This window comes from Lacerta agilis, chromosome 18 (assembly GCF_009819535.1).
Source record: "Lacerta agilis isolate rLacAgi1 chromosome 18, rLacAgi1.pri, whole genome shotgun sequence".
Classification (NCBI taxonomy): domain Eukaryota; kingdom Metazoa; phylum Chordata; class Lepidosauria; order Squamata; family Lacertidae; genus Lacerta; species Lacerta agilis.
In genome coordinates this window covers 12,003,255-12,023,054 of record NC_046329.1, presented here as the reverse complement: position 1 = coordinate 12,023,054, position 19,800 = coordinate 12,003,255, and the positions used below count along the sequence as shown (strand labels likewise).

General features: G+C 48.7%; 1 protein-coding gene across 4 annotated transcripts; it reads right to left on the bottom strand.

Annotated features, from left to right (window-relative positions):
* Nucleotides 1-773: 773 nt before the first annotated feature.
* PGPEP1 (pyroglutamyl-peptidase I) lies at nt 774-18,705 on the bottom strand. 4 transcript variants are annotated; one of them, XM_033136779.1, is made up of 5 exons: nt 18,621-18,705; nt 12,890-12,942; nt 4,777-4,897; nt 2,545-2,777; nt 777-1,051 (listed from the first exon to the last, which is right to left on the bottom strand). In XM_033136779.1, exons 1-5 carry the CDS (start codon nt 18,652-18,654, stop codon nt 866-868), a joined length of 627 nt encoding a protein of 208 aa, XP_032992670.1. In that variant the 5' UTR covers nt 18,655-18,705; the 3' UTR covers nt 777-865. The 4 variants fall into 4 exon arrangements, with proteins under 4 accessions (XP_032992672.1, XP_032992670.1, XP_032992671.1 ...); XM_033136776.1 differs by having other exon boundaries at nt 781-1,051; nt 4,781-4,897; XM_033136781.1 differs by lacking the exon at nt 12,890-12,942 and having other exon boundaries at nt 774-1,051; nt 18,621-18,678.
* Between the last annotated feature and the right edge of the window lie 1,095 nt (nt 18,706-19,800).

Below are 19,800 nucleotides of genomic sequence, written 5' to 3'. Positions count from 1 at the left end.
GTTGGGGTGGGGTCTGAGCAGCATCTAGCTTTTGAGGCACTGGAAAAGAGGGCTCAGGGGTGTGTTGTGGGTTGGGGAGAGAAGGCAGCCCCCAGTTCCTGGAGCAAGACCCAGCCGAAGAGAAGGTGTGCGCTTCGGAGGCAGAGGTATGTAGTTGCCAGGTTTGAAAAAGGCAGTAATCCAAAGAGGTCCGTTCTTTCTTTAAAATAATAATGGGAGGGGACCCCAAGAGTCATCTGCTCCAATAACTCCCCCCCCAAAAAAACTAGGTCAGAGCAAAGGAGGCCTCTCTCCACCCCACCCCACCCTTTCCTGCCCCCAAGCATTCGCCAAGAGGGCATCAGAGGTGTTTGGGGGGCTGGCAGAGTGGAAAGCTCCGACCCCCTTGACGAGGGGCTATAAAATTTCCCTGGGCAGGAATACATTCTGCTGCCCTCTGCTTTAAGCTACAACGTTTTGTATGCACCATTTTCGAAAAACCCAAGTCGAGACAGGAGGCAAAAGTTTTCATACAAATTGGGGCCTGGATTCTTGGATATTACGGGAGGCATAAGCCCCCCCCCCTCCGAAATCCTAGACACACAAACACACACACAGAAAAAAAAGCCTCGACTGCTCTGCGGCGATCCAAAAATAAAAACTGCTCCAGTTGTGTCTGGAAAGGGGGGGCCTGGAAAATTGAAAGAGGGTGCAAAGTCATTTCTTCGGAAGTTATCGTTCATCACTGGACAGAGAGAGGGCCCTGTGGCTCAAAATCAGGAAGGAAAACCTGCCTGCCCGCCCCCGAGGTACTGTGAGAAAAGTTTTTTTCTGGAAGTGCAACAGCGAGGGAGCAGGTGGGACGTGGGGCTCTGTGCCTCAGTGCTCATTGTGGCAATTGATGTTGCTCTCTGAGTGTTTCAAGTCGCTGAGCATTGCCGCGATGATGGCCTGGAGGGCTCGCCCCAGCTGCTCGGCGCTGTAGGGCCTCCCCAGCGGGGGAACGTGGACGAAGGCTGAGCGGCCGTGGCTGTGGTACAGGGAGGTGTAGTAGGTGAAGTCGCAGAGGTACCTGCAAGGAGGAGAAGCCGGGGATTAGAACTCAGAGCTAAACGGCAGGGGTGGCTTTCTCGCTTCGCTATCATTAATTTGATTTACAGTGGTACCTTGGCTCTCAAACTTAATCTGTTGCTGAAGTCCATTCCAAAACCAAGGCGTGCTTTCGCATTGAAAGACATGCAAAACGGATTAATCCGTTCCGGACCGTGAATTTTACTATCTAACAAGACCATCAATCCATAAAATGAAAGCGATAAACAATCTACTGCAGTCACACAATCAATCCATCAGTAGCTGAACTGGGTTCCACACAGTCACAAAAACAAACGAAAAGAGTCACAAAAGCAAAAATGCAAAATAAATAGCAAAAATAGACAAAACTCCGTGTAACACTCAAAGTGGAAGCGTAACACTCAAAATAGAGCATGTTCAGCTTCCAAAAAAAGTTCCTTCCTTCCTTCCAGGTTTGCAGTGTTTGGGTTCCAAGGGACCACTGTACTGCCCTCTATTCAGAGATCCAAGGGCAGGGTGCAACATTAAGAACTCACAATAGTACAAAAACACAACAAAAATCATAATAAAATAATCATAGTAACAGGTCACCCCCCAGCTTTAATAGGCCATAAGATTATTTCACGGGTGAAGAGGACTGGTTTTGCCTAAGGACATGCAATGATGGCACCAGGTGAGCCTCTCTGGGGAGAGCATCCCACAGATGGGGAGCCACCGCAGAAAAGGTCCTGTTCTCGTGTTGCCTCTGGACCTCTCGGGGAGTGGGGGGCATGGATAAGGTAAGGGACCCCTGGACGGTTAAGTCCAGTCCAAGGCGACTATGTGGTTGTGGCGCACATCTCACTTTCAGGCCAAGGGAGCTGGCATTTGACCACAGACAGCTTTTCCGGGTCATGTGGCCAGCAGGACTAGACCACTTCTGGTGCATGGCAGAAACCAGAGCGCACGGAAACACTGTTTACCTTCCTGCCGCAGCGGTACCTATTTATCTACTTGCACTTTGACGTGCTTTCGAACTGCTAGGTTGGCAGGAGCTGGGACAGAGCGGGAGCTCACCCCGTTGTGAGGATTCGAACCGGTGACCTTCTGATCGGCAAGCCCAAGAGGCTCAGTGGTTTAGACCCCAGCGCCACCTGCGTCCCTGGATGACAAGTGCAGGATCAGCATCAGTTTGCATGAGGAGAGGCTGTCCGTAGGACATTGAGGTCCTGAGCTGCTTTAACCTTTGCTTAACTGATTTTAATTGTCATGTTCAACTACGGAACTCCCTGCCGCAGGAGGCAGGGGCGGATGCCTGGCATCTAGCCAGGGTGGCTGTGCTGTGGTTTTAAAGAGGAACAGAGAGAAATGATCAGACCCTTCCCTCCATCTAGCTCTGTACCGTCTGCACTGATGGGCAGAGGCTCTCCAGGGTTTCGGGCTCAGCCTTACCACTGAGCTGGGGGGGGGGGCTTTTCCTTCTCTGTCGCCAGCCAGGGATTCTGCCCCGCCTACCTGCCAGCATCCTTCGATATCGTCACGGCGACGTCCAGCCCCAAGGTGGAGACCCTCTTGCAGACGGCATCCATGTCGATGACTGAGTCGATGCACTCGGGGCCCCCTTCGATGCAGCACTGGGAGCCCGGGCAGAAGCGGCAGTTGTCCAGGCCGCGGTAGCCGGTGTTGTGGCCGCACTTTTCCAGCGTCACCGTGGTGGCCATGCCCGACAGGCCCACGTGCACCACCAGCTGCAAGGGGAACAGGAGCTGCGTTGTCCGAATTGTCCGCCTCTCCAGGTCGGGCTTGGAATATCCCCCCCTCCCCTGCCACATCTGGAAACCCCTGGAGAGCTGCTGCCAGGAAAAGTGGGTGGGTTTCATAGGGGATAACCATTGCTGATATTTATTATGAATACCAGTTGATTTTGAACATAATCTGTTCCAGAAGACCATCAGACTTCCAAAACATCCGAAAACCAACGGGCGGTCGGCAAATTGATAAAATGGAAAAACGCACAGCGGAAGCTGTTTGACTTCCGAGGCGCGTTCGAAAATGGAAGCTATGACTTGCAGGTTTTTGGCGTTCGGGTTCTGAATTGTTTGTCAATGGAGACGTTCGAGAACCGAGGCTCCACTCTAATAATTAGAGAAGCCCTTTTGGGCGTTTTTGTGTAAAAAGGAAATTGTATTGATCCATTTGGTCAGAAAGGAGTACGACAAGGCTGTATATTTTCTCCCTGGTTATTTAACTTATATGCAGAATTCATCATGCGAAAGGCTGGCCGGAATTAAGATTGCCAGAAGAAATATCAACAACCTGAGATATGCTGATGACACAACCTTGATGGCAGAAAGTGAGGAGGAATTAAAGAACCTTTTAATGAGGGTGAAAGAGGAGAGCGCAAAATATGGTCTGAAGCTCAACATCAAAAAACCTAAGATCATGGCCACTGGTCCCATCACCTCCTGGCAAACAGAAGGGGAAGAAATGGAGGCAGTGAGAGATTTTACTTTCTTGGGCTCCATGATCACTTCAGATGGTGACAGCAGTCACGAAATTAAAAGACGCCTGCTTCTTGGGAGGAAAGCAATGACAAACCTAGACAGCATCTTAAAAAGCAGAGACGTCACCTTGCCGACAAAGGTCCGTATAAAGCTATGGTTTTCCCAGTAGTAATGTATGGAAGTGAGAGCTGGACCATAAAGAAGACTGATCGCCAAAGAATTGATGCTTTTGAATTATGGTGCTGGAGGAGACTCTTGAGAGTCCCATGGACTGCAAAAAGATCAAACTTATCCATCCTTAAAGAAATCAGCTCTGAGTGCTCCCTGGAAGGACAGATCCTGAAGTTGAGGCTCCAGTATTTTGGCCACCTCATGAGAAGAGAAGACTCCCTAGAAAAGACCCTGATGTTGGGAAAGATGGAGGGCACAAGGAGAAGGGGACGACAGAGGATGAGATGGTTGGACAGTGTTCTTGAAGCGACTGGCATGAGTTTGGCCAAACTGTGGGAGGCAGTGGAGGATAAGGGTGCCTGGCGTGCTCTGGTCCAGGGGGTCACGAAGAGTCGGACACGACTGAACAACAACAAAAATTTGGGTCAGAAGACTGGGAAAACATTGCCTAACAGAAAGTATACCAGTTGGGTGTCATTCTAGAAACAACAACTAATCCAGAATGCAGCAGCCAGAGAGGGGACTGGGAGTGGCCGCCAAGACCATATAACAGGAGTTCCTGAAAGACCTCCATTGGCTCCCAGGACGTTTCTGAGCACAATTCAAAGGGTTTGTGCCGAGCTTGAAAGCCCCAAACGGCCCAGTAGACCTGAAGGAGCGTCTCCACCCAGACACTGAGGTCCCTCTCCCGAGGGCCTTCTGGCGGTTCCCTCCCTGCAAGAAGCAGGCAGGGAACTAGGCAGAGGGCCTTCTCGGTGGTGGCGCCCGCCCTGTGGAACGCCCTCCCGTCAGATGCCAAGGAAATAAAGAACTACCTGGCGTTTAGAAGACATCTGAAGGCAGCCCTGTTTATGGAAGTTTTTTTAAATGTTTGATGTTTTAATGTATTTTTAATCTCTTGTTGGAAGCTGCCCAGAGTGGCTAGGGAAACCCAGCCAGATGGGTGGGATATAAATAATAAATTATGAGGAGGAGGATGACTCAATGTAAAGCAGCTTCCTGTAGGCACCCAGCTGCTGTGTCGTCGTCCGTCCGTCCGTCCCCTCCCCCAGCCATTCACTCACTCACTCACTCACTTGTGGGCTGTGCTTCTTCCACAAGGCAGGGATGAGCCGCTCCACAGCCTGGTATTCCACTGGGATTTCGCAGACGTGGAGGTCGACGTCGTCTCCGAGGCCCAGCTTCTCCAGCTCCTGGAAAGGAGAACAATGTGCGGGGGGGGGGGGATTTTTAAGCAGAGAAAAAAACAAACTCAAACATGGTTTGTTTGCCGAGGAAGAGGGAATGCCAAGGACTCACTATCGGGAAGTAGTGCCAGATGTAATTGGGGAGGGGGCAACCTGAAGAATGCCCTCCCCTTCCTGAAGGTCAACTCTCCCAAACACATTTGGAGGCTGGAACTTGAAGCCGAACACTAGAAAATTCAGGGCAGGTAAGTCGGACATGACTAAATGACTAAACAACAACAACAAAAACAAAGGACTTATTCGCGCAGCAGAGCTCTGAAAAAGGGCCAGCCAAGTCCATGGAGGAGGAGAGGGTTGCCGATGGCCACAACGCTCCCAGTTGGAGGCAGCAATGCTGCTGAATCATTCCCAGTTGCTGGAAACCAGGGGAGATTCTGCTCTTCTGCAAAATCCTGCTTGCAGACTTCCCATTGGAGATTCCGGTCGGCCACGGTGAGGACAGGATTACAGACTAGATTTCTGTTTAGACAAGTCTACCCAGATGCTCAGAAAGCTGATGGGACATTTGATCTGTTCTTAGCCTACGTTAACTTTTACTAAGTGATAACTATATCGTTTCACCATTTTCATAAACAGCTTTGATGTGTATTTTACAAGCTGGATATGAATTTCGTGAAATTAAATAAGATGGATCTTTGGGGGGGTCTCCTTGTTAAACGCCAGTCCATCTGGGGTGCTTAGCAAGAACACACTACCCCCTTTCCCCTTTCTCTGTCTCTCTCCTTGAGGTTTGAACCTTGTTAGCAAGCTCCCCCCCCCCCCAACCTCACACCTCACACACTCAGTTGGCTTCCTCTCCTGTGTTTTGGATTACGTATGGAAATTGGGTGGGGGGGGGGAATTTTCATGCTTCCTTGCAGGAAAGGGGGCAGCCAACCAAAGCAGAACTAACAAAATAGATTTTAGGGGCTTCTCCTGCATGCGAAGTCAGGCTCTTGTGGATTTAGCACGAGAGACCAAGAGGGGCTCCAACCATCAAGAAGGCAGTTTCTGCATCTGCTGGAGAGGGAAGGGGGGTAAATGGGGCTTGTCCGCTTGGGAAGGGAGTCCATCAGGGAGAAGGAAAACTCTGATCCTTTGCAATTCAACCATAGAACACTGCAGCAAACTGATAGCTTTTATATCCATTCATTCCATATCACTTCATTTTTGCCCCTTCAAATTGCATTTAGAGCAGTTAATAGTCTTTTACAGAAACCTGGTCCACGGGGAGAGGGGGTCTAGAATGAAATCCCCACACCCCACCTCCCTCCGGCCCAGTTCCACGCTCTTCTTTCTGGAATCCCACAGCTGGCTTAGTCTGCTGGGGACAGAAGATCCAGGCAGATTAGACCTCACAAAAACAAAAAACAAACAACCCCATCCAAAAAGCGGTTTCTGCCCGTGTGGGAGAGGGAAGTGAGGGGCAGGTGGGGTGGTCCACCTGGAAAGGGAACCATCGGGGAGAAGGAAAACTCTGCCCCTAGACCTCTGCTGCCTTGCAGGCACCTTCAGAAGAAAAGGCTCAGGAGTAAATCTGACACAAATCCAGAGCAGAGTCCCCGAAACGGTTGGATGGCCCCTTGTCCGCCTCCTTCCGGCAACTCCTGCAGCCAAGCGGGTGCCAGACATCTCAGTCTGCTTCCCTTTGGCCAAGAGGGGGGTCTTGTCATCTGAGCAGGACCCCCAGACACCCTGCCCAGGCCTGCACCCCAGGGAGTTCACTTTGGTTTCCCCCTCAGAGGAAAACTCCATTCTCTCGAGGCGGAGAGGTGCTATATCCCTACACACCACCTCACATTTAGGCACGAGGCATGCTCCGGTCCAAGGACCCAACCCAATGGGGCAAAGAACACATGCAAGGAGGGCTAGCAAAGGCGGTGGCTTGTGGGAGAGTGCCGAAGGCCGGGTTAGGCCCCCCGGGGACTGCGGTTGCAAACCCCCCGCTTGGAAACTTTGCAACCTTGAGAGAAAGCACAGGGCAACTCCGAGTGCAGCGAAGGATCAGAGAAAGGAAGCAGAGATAAATCAGGAGCCCCGGCTGGTGCTGCGGAGGCTGCTCTGGACACGGCCGGCCAAACGTTATTGATCTGCGAGAGAAGCGCCTGGCTTCTTGAGCAGAGAGCCGGGGCTGGAAGGAAGTTTCCGAAGACTCGCCTCTTAGCCGTGTGGTAAACTGCCCTGCGTACCAATTGTTTTGACTATGGGAAGGCAACCAAGAGTCTGGAAGCCAAGCCTGATGAGGAATGGTTGAAGGAGCTGGGTATGTTTCGCCTGGAAGAGAGGATAGATACGAGAGCCATCCTCAAATATCTCAGGGTCTATGGAAGAGGGAAGCATCTTACTTCCTCCTGCTCTGGAAGGTAGGACTCGAACCCATGGCTTCGAGTTACAAGAAACGAGATTCCAACGAAACTTTCCGACAGTAAGAGCCGTTCAAAAGTGGAACAGTCTCCCTCGGGAGGTGGTGGGCTCTCATTCACTGGATGTTTTTAAGCAGAGGTTGGGTGGTCATCTGTCATGGAGTCTTGCATTGCAGGGGGTTGGACTAGATGACCGCTGGGGTCCCTTCTATGATTCTGTGAACAGAAACATAAGCCACCTGGAGCACTTTGGAGAAAAAGGAGTGTATGAGTCATAATCCCCCTTTAAAAAATGGAGCCAGTGTAGCGCAGCGGCAGGAGGGTCAGGTTAGGACCTGGGGGAGACCAGGGTTCGAATCTTGCACCTGGCCATGAAGTGACTTTGGGTGGAGTGGGGGAGTTGCAGCCCCCTCAGCCTAACCTGCCTCGGAGGATTGTTGTGAGGATAAAAGGGGGGGGACTATGTACACTGCCTTGAGCTCTGGGGAGGAAAAGGTGGGATAGGAATGAAAGAATCAATCAATCAATCAATCAATCAATCATTAAAATAACCTGAAGGGCTATAGATCCTCCTCCCCAAGGGGGACCAATTTACCCAGAACAGAAGAGGGATGTGTGTCTTTCTCCCCTCCCCTGCAGGAAAAGACCTGAGCTTACAGAGAGAAAAGCTCAAAATACATCCCATGTTTTGCTTTTGCTCGTTTTTTATTACGTATTCTGCATTTTTGTTTTGCGTTTTTATGCCGTGAACTGCCCTGAGATCTTCAGGTGAAGGGGAGTATGCAAATAAATAAGTAAAAAGTTTATAGTTAATAATAATTTTATTATTTCAACTGCCCATCTGGCTGGGTTCCCTCTTTTACATTTTTTTAAAATCCACAAAGCCGTTCTTAAAAACTACAACAATTTGGATGCAAAGGAAAAGCAAGTTACAAACACAGAGAAGTGTAAAGACCAGGGCTTCTTTCTTTAAAATATTTAGGGGTCCTCTCATTTTGACTCAAGAAAATCACCATTTTATAGTTCAAATTGGAAAAAATAAATACAGTAAATGGACAAAACTACAAAGATTTACAAAATGTTTAGGAGTATCCGTACCCCTGTGCCCCCCCCCCCGAAAAAAGCACTGGTAAAGACATATGAAAAAGCAAAGTGTACTTTACTAACTCCTTGCCGAAAGATATATTGGGTTTGGGTTGCTGTTGTTTTTTTCCTGCAAAATCTGGAAGGAACAACACTTGTATTTCGTATTATTAAAGGGGGGGGGGAGGAAGAGACCACATTCCCTCCCACCAAACATTCTTCCCTGCTGCCTTGGGCGTACCTGACAAATGCAGAAAGGGGGAAACCACGTGTGTGACCGATTCCCTGACCTCCCCACAATGGGCCGCTTTGTGTGAATCTAATATCCTTATCTGGTCTGTCTAGACGTCCTGACAGTGATTGTCTAGGAGGGATGGGGAGACTCGCTGCTCTGAACTCAAGATTTTGGAAAATGGGGGGAGCAGGAGGCCCCCATCAACTTCACAGTCCGCAGGACACACCTGGGGCCACCCCCACCCCCCCCGGCAACCTGCTGGACCACAGGCCAACTTTTTAAATAAAAGAAAATGAAACGGCCCATTGCCAAAAAGCATGTCCCTCACAGAAAAAGAGCAGATTTGGCTTGGGAAAGTGAAAGCCTTTGTGAATTGCGCCTTCACTCTGCAGAGATGCAAAAATCCAACTTCAATGGGGTAAAAGAGCTTGGAGGAGCAAGGCAGCTCTGGGCACTTTCTAATAATTCCGTCAATGTTAAAGGTCAACGCCTTTTTACACTTATTTAAAATTTGAAAGCCAGGAGGCGGGAGGGAGGGAAGTCGATAAGCTCATATGAGCAAAAAGTAGGGTGAACAATAAGAACGTGTTTTAATATTTAAAAATGGAAATGCAATAGAAATATTCTATAAAATAATAATAATAATAATAATAATAATAATAATAATAATAATAATAATAATAATTCTGTTGGGGGGGCTTTGTGGACAAATAAATGATGGACTTTCCCCCTCCCCAAGATCCATTGAGCACTTTCGAGTTGGGACAGTTCTAGGCTGGGTTGGGGGGGGGGAATGACAGACACACATTCAACTGTGGAAGGGAGGACAAAAAATAAATCCCTTAAAGAGGAGAAAAGGAATTGGAGAGGGGGTCTTTCTCCCCCCCACCCCTCAGTTCTTTTTTCCTTCAAAAGCTTTCGGATGCAGGATGCCCAAGACTTATTAAAGCAGGGACCTGCTTAGCGTACCGCCCCCCCCAAAAGCCAGGGGAGGATTTACAAAGATTGTTTAATTGATTTTTGTGTCTATTAAAATGCAGATCACACCGTCTGGAACTCAGAAACTCAGACACAGGTCTTTGTGTCCAGTCAGCTCCATGAAGTCCTGTCTGAGACAGACACAAAGGTCCACTTTGCACGTGTTCAAAAGCATGCTGGGGTGGGCTGCCTTTTTTTTTTTTGCAGGGGCCCCTCCAGGCTGGGACAGAGGGACGAGCCAAAAGAAAATCCCACCTCACAGTTCAACGCAGGGGAAAACTTTAGGCTGAGATGGTGCTGGAGACTCAAGATGAAATCAGCCAGAGATTTTTCTCGGTGGAGGGGCCATAAACATTTAGGGATGGGGGGGCATTCCATTTCTGTTTCTCATTCTCCCAGGCTTAAATTCCGCTTTAAAAATTAACCACAAACAGCCCTCCAAAAAATTCGTCAACATTTTACTGCCGATTCCTCCAAATTACCATATTATCCGTGTATGTATTTTTGGAGACTCAAATTTATGAAAATGGGGAAAGACGACCCCTGTTTTTTAACATTACAGTCGTATCTCGTGTTGCGTTCGCTGCGGGATGCAAACGCGCCGAACCCGGAAGTAACGGAACAGGTTACTTCCGGTGTCGGTGGAAGTCACATGCATGCCCAGAAACGCCAAATCATGTCGCGCACATGCGCAAATGCAGCGCTCGGGATGCGGACTGCTCAGGATGCGAACGGGGCTCCGGAATGGATCCCATTCGCATCTAGAGGTACCACTGTATTTTAGAGTAAAAAAAAACCCTAGTCTTATACACGGAAAAGTATGGTAACGTGTTTGCCTGCACCCTTTCCCCAAAGCAATTTCCCCTAACGTAGCTCATTTTTGAACACTCCATCTCCCGAATGCATACGTTTCATGGTAAATGATACCAAAGCATGCAACTTTCCCCCCCTTCCCTTTAAAGGGGGGGGGCTGTGTTGCAAAATGTTTGAGAAGCGCAACTTTCAAAGGATGGCTGAATCAGAGTTCACCTGGAAAGCAGGAATGAGGAAGGGGTGCCTTTAAGTGGCGCTGAACCAAATTTCTCTCCGATCCAGACTTCAGGTATACTATGGGGCTATTAAGGTAACTGCAGCAGAGGGGACTCCCTTGCTCTTTGCGTGCACACAGACGGTGACTGTTAACGCAAGCGTGTAACCAAATTCACAATAAAAAAGGAGTTTCAAAATACAGGCTCCTTATCTTTCCTTTTAACAAACATGTCCTCGTTTTGAAGGACACAGCGAGGAACTTGGCTACATTAGGATTGGTGTCCGCTACTGAAATATAAAACTAGTCTGAGTTTCCCCAAGTGCAAAGGAACTAGGCTGATAAAATTGGGCTCTGTATTTTAAAAAGCAGACTACAGGGGAACATGGGCTGACACCTCAACGAACACTAGAACTCATGGCGTTGAGCAAAGAAAAGAAAGTCCTCCTTTGTGTGCAGTTGAACTGTGGAACTCACTCCCACTGGAGACCATTTCCTGGGGTCCAACGGAGCCATTTTTGCAAGCACAAGCTCTCAAATGCCAATCAGCCTCTTTAGCTGGCCCACCCCATCATTCAATCCAGACACCAGGGTCCCTCTCCCAGGGGCCTTTTGGTGGTTCCCTCCCTGCGAGAAGTGAGGTTACAGGGAATCAGGCAGAGGGCCTTCTCGGTGGTGGTGCCCGCCCTGTGGAACGTCCTCCCATCAGTGTCATGGATTCGAGCCCCACATTGGGCAAAAGGTGGATTCCTGCAAGGCGGGGGGGGGGGTTGAACTATATGGCCCTTGCGGCCCTTCCAACTCTCCCATTCTATGTTTCTAAACATCCAGTCCAGTTTTGAAGGAGGGGAGGGGGCAGAATAGGAGAGGGGGGTGAATGGAGAGAGAGAGATGCGAACACACAGCCATGCCCCAGACTGGCTGTCCATTAGTCGGCTGCAATTGATTACGGGCTCAGAGTTTAATTTGAAAGCATTCAGAAAAAGGAATATTCCCAGAGCTCCTGACTTAGAAGGGGAGGGGAACCTGCAACCGGGATGGAGTAGAGAGGCTGGGGGGGGGGGGAGGAGGAGGAGGAGGAGAAGAAGAAGAAGAGGTGTTTGGATTTCATATCCCACTTTATCACTACCCGAAGGAGTCTCAAAGCAGCTAACAATCTCCTTTCCCTTCCTCCCCCACAACAAATACTCTGTGGGGTGAGTGGGGCTGAGAGACTTCAGAGAAGTGTGACTAGCCCAAGGTCACCCAGCAGCTGCATGGGGAGGAGTGGAGACGCGAACCCGGTTCCCCAGATTACAAGTCTACCGCTCTTAACCACTACTCACACTGGGGGGAGAACCAATTTCCCATTCAGCAGATCAGCTGTGCTATAAATTTGGAGGCAGGTTTTCAGTCGCAATTTGCCTCGCTTAGAATCTCACACTTGCTACGTGGGCCAGGGGTCTGACTCGGTGCAGACAGCTTCCTGAGCTCCATGAGGACTAGGGTCTTGTTTCCTCCTGGGTGAGAGAGCCCCAGCCCTGCACACACAAGGCCCCAGCTTCCACCCCCAGCAGCATCTCCTGCTCAAAGCCCCTCGAGAGCTTCTGCCAGAGCGAAGTTGGAAGAAGCAGCTTTGCAGATGAGCAAACATCAAGTCGGACCATCGTCCGGTATCACTCAGCTCTGACTAGAAAGTACAGTGGTCCCTTGGTTCTCAAATGCCTTGGTACGCAAACAACTTGGAACCCAAACACTGCAAACCTGGAAGTGTTCCCGTTTGCAAACTTTTGAGTGCCACACTTCCATTTTGAGTGTTACGCTGAGGTCTGTCTGTTTTTGCTATTTATTTTGCGTTTTTGTGGCTCTTTTTGTTTTGTTTTGTGACTGTGTGGAACCCAGTTCAGCTACTGATTGATTGACTGATTGTGTGACTTAAATTCTTGTTTTAGGGGTTGTTTTTAAAAGTCTGGAACGGAGTAATCCATTTTGCATTCCTTTCTATGGGAAAGCACACGTTGGTTTTGGAACGGACTTCTAGAATGGATTCAGTTTGAGAACCAAGGTACCACTATAAGATTCTAGTCCTCAGGTTCTCACCAAAGATTCAGGACAGTCAACTGAAAGGATTTCTTCACACGGCGCTGAGCTGTGCTGGCTGGAAGTTGAAGTCTAAGGCGTCCGGAGGGCCCAAGGGAGCAAAAGACGTTTTGTGGAGACAAAGGTTAAGACTGGAGGTGATTCCCCCCCCCCTTTCACACGGCACAAAGAACTTGAGAACTCACGCCATTTACCTGAACCGCGATCCAGCTGGCATTGACCGAATGCTCCCCGAACGGGCCAAACCCTGGAACGACACAAGCAGAGGTTTCACCGACATGGCTCTGGGCTCGCTGGCGGGTCTAACTCCCCACTCCCACCATTCTGTGAGGGAGGCTTGGCCGAGCCAGTGGCTACCTCATGGCTGAGTGGGGATTTGAACCCGGGTCTCTTCCAGGTCTGAGACCATACTGGCTACATCCCAGCATGGCTCACAGCCTGGATTTGGGGGCTCCAAATCTTATACAACTCCAACTCCCATTATCCTGACCGCCAAGCCGTGATGACTGCTGGGAGTTTGAGTCCAGCAACATGGGCAGAGCCACAGATTGTCTCCCCCACCCATGTGCTGCCCCTCCCCATCTCTCACCCATAACTTCATACCATGTTTCTATGCCACCCTTCCTCCTAGGAGTTCAAGGCAGTGAGCACAGTTCTCCCCATTTTATCTTCACAACAATCCTTGGCGGTAGGACTAGACCAAGAGAGAAGACAGGGACTGGTCCAAGGTGACCCAGTGAGCTTTATGAGCAATGGGGTTATTTGAAGCCTGGTCTCCCGGGTCCTAGTGTGATACACTAACCACTACACCATGCTAAAATTCTCCATCCTATGCAGGTCTACTCTGAAGTAGGATCCACTGGTATGTTTTTGATACTGTTGATCATGATATTCTCCTGGGACACACCACTTTCCGCCCTTATTTGGGAATACATCTCCTGCCACCTCCCCAGGCCCCCACAAAACAGAAAAAAATGCTCCCCAAAAATCTTATTCAGAGAGATTTAAATTCCCCCTCCCTCATGCAAGTGATGGGGACACAAACACTGTTATTTGCACCAGCAAAAGCACCTTTGTCCTGAAAGGGATAAGAGTCCCAATCTATTATTTTACTGTACTATGCAAAATCTACATGCCGCCTGATGGTAAAAACACAGCAAAGCTCTAACGGAGCAGAACAAAACTGTAAAATGAAACATTCAAATTCTTGATTTGAAAAAAGTTAGAAACGTACATTTCAAAGCCTTCAAAAGATGACTAAAACCACAAAGAGAGAGCGAAAACTCAACTTCCACGTGCTGGAGTGTCTTTGCTGAAACAAAAACTGTTTTAAGCAGGGAGTTCTGATCAGCTGCTTAGAGCGTGGTGCTGATGACGCTGAGGTTGCAGGTTCAGTCCCCGTAAGGGACAGCTGCATTGCAGGGGGTTGGACTAGATGATCCTCTGGGTCCCTTTCCAGCTCCACTCTATGATTCTCTGAGTCAAAAGATTCACTTCTTACAGGGGGGGGGGGACCTCATCAGGCAAGGCCTTCTTCCACCTGCCTTGCCCCACCCTCCAGTCTCTGCTTCTCAATTTGTATTGTATTATTTTATGCACTGTGTCTTGCCATTGTTTTATTGATTAGAAATTATTTCTTGTAATTGTTAAGAGTGAATTTATGTTTAATTTTTATATGCTGGTATTATAATTCTATACTATTCTAATGATTGCCGAATGTTACTTTCTTGATGTAGGTTGTTTATTTTAAAGTTATGTTTTATTCTCACTTTTTTGTATTGCATTAGATTGTTATAAGGCATGGGTAGGCAACCTAAGGCCTGGGGGCCAGAGCCAGCCCAATCACCTTCACAATCAGCATTTTTTAACATGAGTAGAATGTGTCCTTTTATTTAAAATGCATCTCTGGGTTATTTGTGGGGCATAGAAATTCCTTCCTCCCCCCCCCCAAAAAATAGTCTGGCCCCCCACCAGGTCTGAGGGACAGTGGACTGGCCCCCTCCTAAAAAGGTTTGCTGACTCCTAGTGTACATTTTTTGTTTCTTCAGCTTGTAAACCAAAAGATAGAAAGACGGCATACAAATTAAAAGAGATTATGAAGTGCAAAAGCCAGTCTCTGCCAGTTCTGCAGATCAAAGAGATCATGACAATAAGATGGTCCCAAGCGGCTATGGACTTTTATATGCAGTATTAAAATTATATGCAGATCTCTGAGCAGAGGTGTTCCATGCAGACAGGGGCCTGTCAGCAACTATGCTGCAGCATTCTGCACTAGCTGCAGATTCTGGATCAAACAGAAGCCCCACAGAGAATGCACTGCAGTCATCAAACCTTGAAGTTGGCAACTGCTGTGGTCAAGCTCTGCCAGCCCAGGCATGACTGTACCAGTTGCCAATCAAATCCAGACGCACAAGAATGCAAACACACACCTGCACTTTGGCTTCACAACAACCCTATAAGGTAGGACAGGCAGACAGAGACTGGCTTTCTCAGCAAACTTCTTACCCCACCCCCCGGGGAATCTGAGCTCAAGTCTATTGGGTTTGAAGTCCAACGCTCTTTCCTCCTGACCAGATTTGTTTACTTAGTAAACATTTCCTTTGACAAAGCTGAGTTACGTAAGAATCGGTCTAACGCTCCTTTGGCTCAGTAATTAGTAACTTTTGTTAACTAGCAACCCATAATTGTAGTTACTGAATGAGAACATCTTGGATTCTGCACCCCAGCTAAAGGTTAAGTCGCTCAGGGCCTGTGAGAGGTCAGATTTTTCCTTACTGTACTGGAGGAGCTTGCTGACATGACAATCATTTTTTATTACAAGCACAAAGTATGTCACCTGGTCATCTGGAGGCCTGTTCCTACTCACCATAGGCGAGCTGCTATTTGCAAGGCTGGTAAAACTGCACAGATAGGGCAGTAAGCTTCTGTTGACCTGCATGCCTCCTTTGTGGGTGCTCATAAGCGCCAGAACTTACCTATCCCCCCCCCACAAAAGATCTTGAGTTTAGGGGAGACCAGTGTACCTATTTACAGAATAAAATCAGGTCTGGGCACCCTTAGGACAAAGGGATGCTAGCTGTTAAGGTGAGTGCCAGTTTCCTGGAGTGAGATCTCCCAAATAAATAAATAAATAAACCTAGATTCAGGTAGGTGGCCGTGTTGGTCTCATGCAGTCAAAATAAATAAAAAAGTTAAAGAATTGTCCAGTAGCACCTTAGAGACCAACTAAGTTTGTTCTGGGTATAAGATTTCGTGTGCATGCACACTTCTTCAGAAACTTTTAAGACACAAGGAAGGCAATTCATATTGGCAGTTCCTACGCAGCTCCAGACTCATAAAAAGGGACCTGCAGGAAGTTATGTGGCTCTAATCTGCCTGCCCACCTAAACACTTCTCATCACCATTTTTGACCCAAAATGAGGGAGAAAGACAGCCAACATTAACCAAGCTTCCCAAGTCCGGTGACCCTACCTCACTCGCAGACAAACAGGAAACCTAAAAACCGAATCTATTTGTTCCAAGGAAAGCATCCTCAACCTTTCCTCTCCCTTTTTCGTTAAAAAAAATAAGAAAGTCTGTAAATAATAACTCCGAGAGCACCATTTCAGCCTGGTAAACCTACAGGTGCCGGACTGCTACATAGCTGCAGTGTGTGTGTGTGTGTGTGTGTGTGTAGGGAAGACAGCCGCCCTCCCTCTCCACCCCCCCTCCCCAGACAGAGGGCTCCTTTTGTGTTCCATTCTTCCCTCCACAACCAGGGAGAGAGGCCTGCCATCAGATAAGAATTCAATAGAGTGTTTCAGAGTCCTTCTGGGTGCTTGGGCTCACAAGGCCTCCTTGGCTAATTAGCGGGAAGCCAGCTGCTCCCAAATGCCAGATTATCTTGACACACAGAGAGAGAGAGAGAGCGCACTTGTGGACATGACGCCTGTGGCACTCAGTGCTCTCCTCTTGCGGCAAGAAAAGGAAGGTCTCCTCTGCAAAAAATAAATCAATCCAATTTTACTTTCAACACGTATGCAAGGCGGTCATGCTCCACAGGTGTGCAAGAACAGCTTCACATGCTTGGCTCGAGATCTCAGCAATGGTGCTCCAAAGACCAGCACCTCTTTCGCTGCCAGGAGTCAAGTGGGTGCTTCTCAGGTTTGGATTCAGGCCACCCCAGCTGGTCCAGAGGGTACTGCTCTGACTCCCATGATGGGGAAAGGCAGGTGGGGGGAGCGTCACTCCTCTGAGCACCATCCCCCAATCCAGAGGCTATTCCCATGTCTCTCCTCTCTGCACGCCCCCCAGATCCCACCTCCTTTTGTGCCCCAGAAAGGCCTCTCATTCCCCCCAGCTTTCTCCGGCCCCTCCTCTCTCTCAGACACAACTCTGCTGTTTCAAATAACCCACTGCAGGAAAACTCCCAGGAGCAACATTTTTTGACTCCTTTCTTGCACGTCAACTCCACTGGCTTCCCCTAGGCGTGATTTCAGAGCTGATTTTTTTGGGGGGGGGATCTGGAAAATTAAGAGGGGGCTGTGCATCCAACCACTTGTCGGAGTTTGCATTTGATTCCGAGGTTTCCAGCTGCAGCCAGACTTTCTGCAGGGAAAAAGGAGGAGGCACCCAGAAAGCGGAGAGAGGGGGAGCTGGCGAAGAAGCCAGCCTCCCCCCACCTGCTCATCTCAGACAAGAGACACAACAACAGACCGTGAGCCAGTTTCCAAGGGACTTTTCCCAGGGCAGGTTAAGCTAGCCTTGAAACACAGAGCATCAACAACTTTAATCTGATTTTCCTTCAACACACAAACAAAAAAACTGTTTATATGCCACCTTAAAATGGTGTCAGTAACACTGCGCCTTTATTGTTAATAAAAATAATTTATTAATGTTAGCCAAGAGGACACCCCCACATAACATACAACGAAAAGAGCTTTGCTCAACCACACATACAACATAATTCTCTCACCATCGCCCTAAATTACCCAGGGATTACTCTCACAAAAGCACAACCATGAACCTTTTTCTGCTGCCCCCCCCCAAAAAAACCACCCTCCACTCCACTTTCCCATAATATATTGTTTAAAATTTCACCAGGTAACAATTCAAATGAGGCGATGATTATATATATATATATGGGGGGGGGGGGTTAAGAAGGAGGAGCTTTGGAAAGGCTGCAAGGAGAGAAGGCATGGGGGGAAGGGTCAAAAGAAAATGAGTAAGAGGGAAGGAGAGATTATTTCAGGGAGATGATTCAGGGGAGGGGAGTTAAAAGGGCTGGAGAAGCAGCTGAAAGAAAGGGGGGTGGGGAAAAAAGGAAGAGTTTAATCCTAGATGGGCTCTGTTGGGTGGGGCTGACTGTTGCTTCTGAAATCACATAACGGGAAATCACACCATTTCTTTCTTTATCCTTAATTTTGAGAAAAGTTAAAAAAAAAAAACAGGAAAGAGAGGAAGGCTCTAAAGAAGGAGGGGCCAATTAATTAGCATTAATTAAACTGTTGCTTCTTCAATCACATAACGGGAAATCACACCATTTATTTATTTATTTGTTATGAATTTTGAGAAGAGCTAAGTTAAAAAAAAGGAAAAAGAGATGAAGGATCTAAAGAGGGAGGGGCCAATTAACGAGCATTAATTAAACAAGGCAAGAGTGGATTTTTTAAAAAAGAGTGGAGGGGAGGAAGAGAAACAAATTGCAAGTTAGAGACAAGTTAGAACTTTCGTTTATTTCCAAGGTGGAGGGAGGGGGAACCAAATGAGAGGGGAACCAGCTGAGGGGGTCGCGGGAGGTGGGGGGGCACATTTCGAAGGAGAACGAAGTTCGGCAGTTAAATGCTTCCCCCACCCTCAGGAATTCTGTCCCCCCCGCCCCAATAAAAAACAAAACCCGGCCCCCTCCTCTCGTTCGAGGCAGCCGGCGCCGCCCGCCGCCCTTACCCGTCACCACCACGAGCCTCCGCGGCTTCTCCATGGCTCCCTTCCCCGCCTGCCTCCCTCCTGCCCGGCCAACTTTAGGCGACTGAGCCAGCGAGCGAGCGGCGCTCCCGCCCCTCAGGGCCCAGGCCCCGCCCACCTCACGTGACCGCCCCCGAGCCCCGCCCGCCCGAAGCCTGAAGGAGGACGCGGAGAGAACCGTCGAGAGGGAAGCCTAGAGCGGCACTCGAGCGCCCCTCTCTATGATCTCTACCTTGCGCTTCCTCCTTCCAGCTTCCTCTTCACCATAGAGAGGGAAGGGCAAGAGCGGTTCCCAGCATCTCCCAAACATATTTTCTTTTTAAATTTATTATTATAAATATCTTTAGATCTGTTTAATTGTTCCCTTTGTTATAGCTTTGTTGTTCAGTCGTTGAGTCGTGTCTGACTCTTCGTGACCCCATGGACGCCAGGGCCAGGCACCCCTATCCTCCACTGCCTCCCGCAGCAAGGCCAAACTCATGCCAGTCGCTTCGAGAACACTGTCCCTACAGTTGTATTTTATATGTAAAAACAAAATCGAAAATTCTTTCTAGTAGCACCTTAGAGACCAACTGAGTTTGTTCCTGGTATGAGCTTTCGTGTGCATGCACACTTCTTCAGATTTTATATGTGGTTCAGTAAGCAAAGCCTCTTCAGCAAAGGATCGACGGTCAGAGGCGTAGCAAGCCCAGGTGGTACCCGGTGCGGAATTGTTTTTGTCACACACCACACACACACCCCCGCCGCCGGCAAACCCCGCGAGCAAGCCGCAAAGCCAGGGGGGGACACTCTAGGCGCCTCCCCCCCCCAACGAAGCCACTCATCTCGCGCTTCCTTTCCTTTTAATAGCTGGGGGACAGGAGCCTTGCAGACAAGAAAGCAGGCCTGACTCTGTTGTTTTTCTTAACTAATTTTTATTGATTTTCCATTTAAACATGTCTAATCACATCATTATTATCCACTTTACCTACCTCCCACCTATTGGCTTTCAATAGTAACCTTTATATCACAGCATGATATATATTTTCCAAAGGGGGCGGGGATTCTCATTACAAGTATTCACCTTCTTAAACTGAAATTTTCAGTTTCTGCTCATGGGAGCCATAATTTGCCACATCCCAAACAAAGAGAGGCCATTAGCCCTGGGCAGACATCTGGAATT

Excerpts from the sequence above, each read along its gene's own strand:
- PGPEP1 (XM_033136776.1), bottom strand. The coding sequence starts at position 18,654 with ATGGAGAAGCCGCGGAGGCTCGTGGTGGTGACGG. Across the intron at positions 4,898-12,889 it reads CCAGCTGGATCGCGGTTCAG|GAGCTGGAGAAGCTGGGCCT; the intron begins GTAAATGGCGTG and ends TCTCCTTTCCAG. Across the intron at positions 1,052-2,544 it reads ATATCGAAGGATGCTGGCAG|GTACCTCTGCGACTTCACCT; the intron begins GTAGGCGGGGCA and ends TCCTCCTTGCAG.